The 8,775-nt window shown below is 61.6% G+C and overlaps 5 protein-coding genes across 5 annotated transcripts; 2 read left to right on the plus strand and 3 right to left on the minus strand.

The window, feature by feature from the left end:
* Positions 1-25: 25 nt before the first annotated feature.
* On the minus strand, positions 26-357 carry POSPLADRAFT_1051435 (hypothetical protein; the record flags this gene model as incomplete). Its single annotated transcript, XM_024480167.1, has 1 exon — positions 26-357. A coding segment is annotated over one exon (332 nt), but the record flags the coding sequence as incomplete, so codon positions are not given.
* Positions 358-937: 580 nt separating this feature from the next.
* POSPLADRAFT_1051436 (hypothetical protein) lies at positions 938-1,412 on the plus strand (the record flags this gene model as incomplete). Its single annotated transcript, XM_024480168.1, has 2 exons — positions 938-1,015; positions 1,071-1,412. The coding sequence occupies 2 exons, from the start codon at positions 938-940 to the stop codon at positions 1,410-1,412; spliced, it is 420 nt and encodes a 139-aa protein (XP_024344080.1).
* A 638-nt stretch (positions 1,413-2,050) lies between these two features.
* POSPLADRAFT_1051437 (hypothetical protein) lies at positions 2,051-4,177 on the minus strand (the record flags this gene model as incomplete). Its single annotated transcript, XM_024480169.1, has 10 exons — positions 2,051-2,132; positions 2,187-2,264; positions 2,326-2,359; positions 2,510-2,590; positions 2,643-2,862; positions 2,890-3,057; positions 3,121-3,134; positions 3,770-3,839; positions 3,900-3,953; positions 4,028-4,177. 10 exons carry the CDS (start codon positions 4,175-4,177, stop codon positions 2,051-2,053), a joined length of 951 nt encoding a protein of 316 aa, XP_024344081.1.
* Positions 4,178-5,204: 1,027 nt separating this feature from the next.
* On the plus strand, positions 5,205-6,761 carry POSPLADRAFT_1130456 (hypothetical protein; the record flags this gene model as incomplete). Its single annotated transcript, XM_024483957.1, has 7 exons — positions 5,205-5,340; positions 5,401-5,453; positions 5,551-5,652; positions 5,858-5,955; positions 6,103-6,216; positions 6,251-6,298; positions 6,473-6,761. 7 exons carry the CDS (start codon positions 5,205-5,207, stop codon positions 6,759-6,761), a joined length of 840 nt encoding a protein of 279 aa, XP_024344082.1.
* An 81-nt stretch (positions 6,762-6,842) lies between these two features.
* Positions 6,843-8,767, minus strand: POSPLADRAFT_1176061 (hypothetical protein; the record flags this gene model as incomplete). The annotated part of the gene is made up of 4 exons (XM_024488392.1): positions 6,843-7,320; positions 7,377-7,459; positions 7,510-8,277; positions 8,581-8,767. 4 exons carry the CDS (start codon positions 8,765-8,767, stop codon positions 7,219-7,221), a joined length of 1,140 nt encoding a protein of 379 aa, XP_024344083.1. The 3' UTR covers positions 6,843-7,218.
* Between the last annotated feature and the right edge of the window lie 8 nt (positions 8,768-8,775).

Below are 8,775 nucleotides of genomic sequence, written 5' to 3' on the forward strand. Positions count from 1 at the left end.
TTCTTCGACACTGTCATACCGCCACCTGGGTCGCTTGGGGCACGTCAGAGGGGGTGCGCCCTCGAGAGGGTCCCAGTGCTCCTGCAAGACAGCGGCATCGGTCGAAATCGGTCGGCCGAGGGGCAGGGTGGATGCGAGGACGCGGGTGTGCTCGAGGAAGGGAGTAGGAAGCTTGACGAAAGAGGACTGAAGCCGGCGAGAAGAGCCGGCAGCGCGGGTGGATTTCTTCGTGCCTTTGCGAGCACGGCCGGGGTCGTGGGGGTCGGGTGCGAGCTCAGTGTCGCCGCGCTTTTGTGCGCGCTTGCCCAGGATCTGGTCCCTCTTTTTCTTTGGGGAAAATGGAATGCGACGAGGCATGGATGAGGTGTGTGTGCAATATGCGTGTGAGGGTATGAGGATGAGGCGAATTTGATATGCGAGGTAGAGACGATCGTATCTCGCCAGAGCTCGGCCGGGCTGTCGGGAATCGCGCCTCTGATCTCGATCGCGCTCGACCCCGCGTGTGGCTGCGCGTGACGCTGAGGCTCCCAATCATGTTATCCTGTCAGTGCGCGCTGCCATCTCACACGCTTCCTGTCTTTGTCCCTCAGCGCGGACGCATCCTGGTGCAAGCGCATTGCCCGAATAGACGCGCTGTATAGCCGATCGTGCATGATCGCGCGTCTCGCGTCGCTCAGTCTCGCGTCCGCGTCGTCTCTGCTCTCGTGAACACGCCCGCATCCCCCCGCTGCTTTCAGCCTCTCTCTGACATCTGCGACACGCGACCGCTCCCTCACAGCCAAGGCAGCGTCCGCTGCGCGCAATGGCGTGCGCGCGTGCGACAGACGACGACCTGCTCTAGGCAGCATCCGACCGCCGTCGAGGATACGAGGACCGGCAGCCAGCCTCAGCGCGTACACTCTGCGCGCACAGACATGAACAGAAGATCGATCACTCAATGCCAGCACCACGGGCGCGGCGCGGGACAAGACAGAATCACACGCAGGACGCAGGCTCTTTCGAGCGCAACCTCGAAGTATGGCGTCAACTGTGCGTCTCACTTCCATTCTTTTTACGCACCGCCCGTTCAGTCACCATCCCCCTGCCTCCTCGTCCTCCTCGACACGTGCTGCTCGCTGCTTCACCACCACCCCGCGCTCGCCGCGCACCTCGCCACTGCACCCATACGCACGACCCTCGTCCTCACCAAGGTCAACATCGCAGCCCGCGCGCGCGCCGACGCGTGGGTGCGCTCCCTCCGCGCGCGCTTCCACGGCGTGCGCGTTGCGCAGGCCGACGCCTACGCGCACGGTGGGCTGGAGAGCGCGGAGGTGGTCAAGCGCAAGCACACATCACAGACATACGAGCTCCCGCTACATGTCCACAACCCATCCCGCTCCGCCGCGCTTGCAGCCCGACAGCCTTGCATCTAGACGACTGCCCCCGACCACGACTACGTCCAACCGCCGCCAGTCCTCCAGAGCGGCGGCTAGAGCACAGGCCATCCACATCGTCGCGAGGCTGGCCAGATGACTCGTGCAACCCAGCCCGCTGTGAAGTGCAGACGGTGAGACACGCTCACCTATATATCGCACATCATATCCGCTTATCGGGCGACCTGCCGTAGCTGAGCGATCACAGGCTCTGCGACACTTGCTCTCAATAAGCGGGCATCGCTCTCGATACCCAGCCGGTCGTTCCTTACTCCCTGGTCACTATCTACCTACAGGCACACGGGTCCCACTATCCTGTTCCTCGCGCCCCGCTACACTCGCAGCCCCGCAGCCCAACAACCTGGTACTTACACCACGACCCAACTGCGACTGCATCCTCCCGCTGCTATTGTCGCGGCGAGGACCCGCATCGTCGCAGCGGGATGACTTGCGCAAGCCAGCTCGCCGTGACGTGCACACGGCAAGACGCGAACCCCTACACATCGCACATCCCGGTAAGCGTTTGCAGTCAGAGACCATGGCCGGTCACTCACCAGTCGGCGCGGATGCGGGACGCAACACTCTGACCGGCCAGCCGTCAGCTTCCACGCGACCGCGGACCACTGATTCTCAGCGAGCTACTGCCGACCGCCCGCCTCGCTCAGTCTGCCCAGCCGCGGCGATGGTCCCATGCGCTCCCGCACCTCATCGACACCATCCCTGAACACCATCAGCCCCGTCAGCTCGCCGTCATTGCACGCGCGCAGCACTCACCTCACGGCACTCGATACGTGGTATGATCTGGCGAGATAGACTGATGCGCGCTGCACAGGGGAATGGCTTGCAGCACACCTACAGTAATGTGCACGGTAAGCAACAGGATATATGATTCCGCAACACGACGACAGCTTACCTCATCCGCGTCCATCCGCGCCGCACAATTCGGCCTGGACAGCGGGCGAGCAAGACGCAAGACGTGCACAGTGGAAGACGCGTCGGAAAACACGGCGGAATCTCTGACGACGCCCGCCTTTAAATCCCTCGCACGCTCCTCCCGACCCGTCGCCATTCCCACGACTGCCGCCCGGTCGTCTTACCCAGGCGTGGCCCTTGTTTCGCATCGGCTGCCGCGTCGCCCGAGGTCATGACGGCAGCTCCCCGCGTCCCCGCCCGCGTACCTGGGCCCAGATGTAAGTGGTCATTCTGCCTGACGCGGACGGACGCACTCACCAACGCACGCACGCTCTAGATCTACCGGCTGCAACACCCCCACATCGTCCGTCGCCCGCATCGCACGCAGCATCCCCGCGCAATCGATGCCGTATCCGTGCCCGCGCGTACGCATTCGCGTGCCTGCCACCGTTATTCGCACCGCCCCGCGCTCCTTGATCGGCATCTTGGCCTTCACGGATGCGCGCGACATGCCGTTCCCCTCACGACGCACGCCGGCCTGCCGTCATCTCGGAATGTCCCTCACGAGCTCCCCACGCGCTCTAGCGGGGTGCTGCTGCACCCGTGCCTCCGCTGGATCCTGGGGGCGGGGCACGTGCATCGTGTCGGGTGCTAGAGCGACGCGCAGTGCACACCCCGACCGCAGGAGGGGCTGACGGTGCCCGTCCGTCTGCTCCAGCGCCCGTGCGCGAGGCTATAGAGCACGACGGGGTCAGGCGCGCCGTCGGTCAGATCAGACAGCAAGATGATGGCGTACCGAGTGTTCCCAGCCTAGAAGCCATCGGACGTCAGCGTCGAGGCGACCGCGAGAGGAGCCGAGACGAGATGGCGCGACACGCGTGTCTCCCGCACGCGATCAGCGGACGCGCCTCCTTCGCTCTCTGCAGCCTCAACAGCGTGGGTGCCGCCGCGCCAGTGCCCCGTCAGCACGGGAACGCGCTGCATAGCACACACGGTACGGAGAGATGACCGGCGAGCAGGCAGACACGGACCATGCGAGAGCGCCGGCTTGTAGGCCCCGCCTCCTCCGACGCTTGATTCTCGGTGCTACATACACAGCTAGATACTGTACATGAAGGCCTCCGTCCGACCTCGCACACCCGCCGTCATGGCAGTCCCTCCGTCAACAGCCGTCTGCCTATCGCGCCGTTGCGAAGACCCAGCCGTTGCCTGTGATGCGGCTCACAGACCTTGTGTCGGGCCGTGGGCTAGCATAAGCACAACGGGCGGAGGCGTACTGCGATGGTCAAGTGCTCACGGGGCTTGCACGCCAGACGATCAGACTGGGCGCCGCGCGCACAGATTCCTGCTAGCGGGCGGCGACACCGCCATCCAGCGAGTCCTCACGGCGGACATCGCGGGAGGTCAGTAGATAGCACATGGACATCGCAAGCGGCATGGCTCACCAAGGCATGCAGAGCGCAGCGTGAGCGAGGCGGTAGCGGGCGTAGACTGAGCAACCGGACGCCGCGCGCGCTGCGTGGGTATGCACGGTCAGCGGTCAGTGGGAAATGCGAAGATGATACAAATGCTTACCATGGCAGCAGCGCAGACACGAGCGAGAGAATGACATGCAGGGATATGGACACGCTAGGACGGAGAAGCAGCATGCACGGACAGATCAGCGGGACAGAAAATGGCGAGTGTGAAGAGGATGCACTGACGTCAACCGCGTTGGCTGAGAGCTGATCGCCTGGCACCCCCTTGCAACACGCTCCTGCGCGCATGCCGCATCCCTCTGATATCTTCGTATTGGCCGCCGTCGCTCGACAGCCACGCTCGGCATGTCCTCCCTTAGCGCGCTCGTCTACCATGCTGCTGCCGCCGCCGCGGTTCTATTTTGCCGCCGCGCACACTACCAGCGCTGGCATTGTCTTAGCTACACAGTAGGTATGTAGTACGTGTCATAATGTCGCCTGCATATTCTTATGTCATCGTGCTGCCCACCGGGCACAACACAAACTCGCCGGGCAGTGTACCGTGCAGAATACTCCTGCGCTATCCTCGCATCCTCGCAAGCACGCGGAGCACACCCAGCACTAATGCGCCGCGCCGATATCCTGCGTCCAGGACACAATACGCAGCGTCGTAGACTGCTCCATGTGCACACCCGGCGGGGGTCAGGCTGTCCATACCAGTCTCGCGTGACATTCTACCGGGCGGTGTCATCAGTGCCTCATGCGTCAACGGTAATGAGCTGATGCGCGGCGTACCTGAGGATGCATGCCTGACCTGCCCGCACGTCCGTAGAAGCTCAACCAATAACATTGTCAGCAGAGCATAACTGGCAGCGCGCCATGGATGACGCTCATGCGGTGGCGTTGTCCCTGCCTTCTTGCGCGCGTCGCATCGGGGTGCGAATGCACCAGCCGCAGCAATCAATCCAACCATCAAGGCTGAGCATGAGACTACCGGAAGGATGTTTTTGTCTGACTTTCCCCGAAGCATATGCAAGCGTAGGCGGAGTTGCCAAATACAGCTTTGGCATGTGAATGCACTTACACATTCTGTCATTGTTGCGAGGGGCGCCATCACGGTTGATATTCTAAAATAAGCAGCATGACAACAGTCACAATTCCAGAAAAGGTATCAAATTACATATGAGAATAGTGTATGGGCACAACACATCAGGGATTCTGCCCGCGCTGTCTGGCCAAGTCTATATATAAGTGATGTGCAATTACATTCCGATGATTTCCCCGCTACATCCCTTGTTACACTTTGTTGCCTTTCTGCCCAGAGTTCATCCCTCTCTGTTTCTGTCAGTGACTCCGCTCCGAATGACGACTGCAACCATGTCTCTAGCTTCCGAGTAAGTAGTTTCATGGCCATTATTGTCTTATGTCCCCAGTCATTAACGAGGCCTTGCCAGGTTCACTGCGATGGGTTGCTGCATCCGGTAGCGACATGAACGAGAGCAGGGATGGTGATGAGATGCTCTGCGAGGCCATGAGCAAGATGGTGGAGGCTGGGCGAGGTACGCATGTTGACCGAGGGCCATGATCGATCAGCGCTGATCTTGATCAGGATGCAACAGTCGACAGTCACATCCTCCTACCACCGCCACCTTCTCGCTCAAGAGGACCCATCGTGAATGTCTTGAGCGGGCTCCGCACATCAACAATGAAGATGGGCTGAACAAGTTCAGCCTGACTGGCAATGGACAAGACATCAGACCCGGTGTTAGAGAGCATCCTGGATGGCTGCTGCCAAGTTCGACTTCCACACGAGTGGCGAGGGTGCAATGCGAGATGCGGTGCAGCACATCGAACGTATCACATTCGGCGAGGTGAGTTTGAATCCTGCATGGTGCGGCTGGTAAGATGTTGATAGTCTCGTTTAGGTGACTACAAGGCACGCGCCCGGGACGTCTGGGTCGCCTTACCTTCACTGGCCATCAAGAGTATGGGATTGCGCACGTACGCTGGACATCAGCCGGGAACGTGGTCAACAGGTGCACAGGCGTGGGCCGTTGGAATGACCGGTGGCGGTAGACATCAGCGCAGCGGGTTGGACACGGGAGCGTCGGGTGCATGGCTATGATCTGGGCTCGGCCATATGCGGGTTGCGTCAAGGGGATCGTATTGCAACAGTAAGTTCGGGCTTGCTTTTTTGCGGTCGTACTGACATCGAGCGGTGGCTTTGAAGCGTAGACTGAAGTGTTGCGTGGCCTACAAGAGTGTGGTACGCAGTGCGCGCGGACCAGAATGACTTGCGGGGTGCAATGTGCGGGATGCAGGACTGAGCGGGCACAATACGCATCCCCGCAACATACACAAGAGTGTCGCGCGGGGACGGTTCGAGGCGGCAAGCTGACCATGCACGGTGTGCCGGCATGCGGACATGGTGCGGAGTGCGTGCGCGCGGAATACTGACCGTGCTTGCAGGCGCAAGGGCGAACGCGCACAGTGGCAACACGTGGCATTGCGCGCCCGGTCAGCATACGGTGTTGCGGTCTGCCGTCCTTGTTAGCCGGTCTGACCCGGATGTTGTAGCGCAGCGTCCCGGCCAATGCCAGCCCCGACGCGCGACGAATGCTAGCCTCGGTCACACCGCGCTGACCGGGGACAGCGCGTGCTTTTGCGATGCGCAAGCGACTTCACATACAGTCACTTATCGCCTTCTTTCCAGACTGCGAGCGCAGCTGCGGCCACCCCCGTGCCTGTCAACGTCGCGGACGCTAAGTCTGAGTCGTCAGAGCCGGCTCCGCGTGCCAAACTCGAACGCAAGCCTGCCGTCTCCCCCGCTGTCGCCGCCAAGATCGCCGCCCTCTTCCGCTCTCGGCGTGCACACCATGCGTCGCTCGGTACCATCCAGGAGATCGAGGACGCCCTCCGCGTGCTCGAGGCGTCCGCGGAGCACGCTGACCGGGCTGTACAGACGCGCGCACAAGGATGAAGTATGCCAGTGGCGGGACGATGGCGGGCGAGGAGAGAGCGATGGGCGGGGCAGCGGGGACAGCATTAGACGAGACTGTATGGGTAGCAATAAGCCTTGAAATATATTTGTTGCCCTACCTTGTACGACTCGACTACCGCACTGTCATCTACTCCCTGCCACTCTGCACTCCCCACCGCTCTCTATTCCCCACCGCTCTCTACTCCCCGCTGCTCTCTATTCCCCACCACTCTCTATTCCCCTTGCCTTGTCCTATCTCCTCAATTCTACACGGTCTCTTCTCGCACACTCACGAGACCGTGGCAAGCATCAGTCTCGACAACCAAGCGATCGGCCGAGGGGTATATCAATATTACGCGGGCCGCGCGAGGAGACGCACAATCACGATCAATGCGTCGCAACCAGGGCACGGACACGCAACAGCTCTGAGCGGCGGCGCGTGCGGTCTCACCGGCCGTCATCGAGGGACGCACCTGGGCACAAAGTTGGGCATGACGAGCCCGGGGCAGTCGACGAGGCGCACCTCGGGTGTCCAGAACAGCGTTTGGAAGTGTTTTGTCTGCGCGAAGACCGTCAATGATGAGTGGCAGGCATGTGGCATTCGTGGACGCGAACCTTTCCCGGGGTCTTTGATGCCTTCACCTTGTGCGTGCCGAACAGCGCATTCAGTAGAGATGATTTTCCGACGTTAGGCTGGCCTGTGTAGAACTCGATTTAGCCGCGAGGCATGGCCTGTGTCAGCACGTACCGATGAGCCCGATCGTGAGGAACTCAGGGTCCTCGTCATTCTCCTCGCGCTTGCCTTCCGTCCCCGCCTCTTCGTCGGGGGCATCCCGGTGCGAGCGAGGAGCCGCAGCGCCGCTCACGACACTACCCGCCTGCGCATCCGTTACGTGGAGCACCTGCTCCCAGTCCACTTCGCGGCGCACGCGCGGGTTCCACTCCCACTCCCTCTCCGGGTCGTCCTGGACGTCCCCCCGGGGCTGCAGCAGCTCGGCGTGCGCGTCGCGCAGCGCGCTCACAAGGGTCTCGCGGAACGCGCGTGGGAGGCGCGGCGCGGACGTGCCCTTGCCCTTGCCCGCCTCCGCGTCCTCCGGCTCGCCGTGCGCGTAGGCCTCGGCCTGCACGACGCGCACACCGGGGAAGCGCGCGTGGAGGAAGCGCGCCCACGCGTCGGCGCGCGCGGGGCCGGCGATGTCGACCTTGGTGAGGACGAGGATCGTGCGGATGGGCGCGGTCGCGAGGTGCGCGGCGAGCGCGGGCGGGTAGTGGAGGAGCGGGCAGCGCGCGTCGAGGAGGACGAGGAGGATCTGGCTGATTTCGGTGACGCGCCAGCTGTGTGGTCGGGGGTTGGTTAGCGGATGGGCGGCACGGTAGAGTTGTTGGAAAGGCAAAACTGCGCCCAACCGCGCCAGCCGCGGCGATTGGCGCGCACCACTTGGCGCAGCGACAGCGAATGGCGATTGCTGGCGCAACTCGGAAGGGTCAGGCATAGTCCAGACTCTGAGCACATTATCTGAGGTAAAGTCTCTCACGCAACCCAGCATTAGCTGCCTCCCCTATACTCAAGCTATCAACAAACTTGAGTACGCAGGCGAACATGACCTATATTCTCTGATCGACGAAAAAATCCAGGTCTATGACCCAGATCAACTTAATAATGTTCGGAAGGGCATTGTACCCTCAGCGAGGCGGAGGAAGCTGGGATACACAACGACAAGGAGAAAGCTCCGGGGAAGTGGGATCTGAGGTCACTGCTATCATCTCGATCTGTAGTTGCACTGTGGAACCTTTCTCGCCTCCGAGCATGAAGACATACCATTCGCCAGTTGCGCCACTCTTGCCAGCAATCGCCATGGGCTTCTGCCAGACCCCGCGCCGCGCCGGCAATTGGCGAATGCCTGAGCCAGTTTTGCACACGACACGACGACATCGGAGGAATCAGCGAGTGGTCGTGTGACCAGCTCTCTTCCGATAATGGAAGAGTGGTGAACACAAGACCACATTGTGGTTT

The sequence above is a fragment of the Postia placenta genome, assembly GCF_002117355.1.
Source record: "Postia placenta MAD-698-R-SB12 unplaced genomic scaffold POSPLAscaffold_1, whole genome shotgun sequence".
NCBI lineage: Eukaryota > Fungi > Basidiomycota > Agaricomycetes > Polyporales > Adustoporiaceae > Rhodonia > Rhodonia placenta.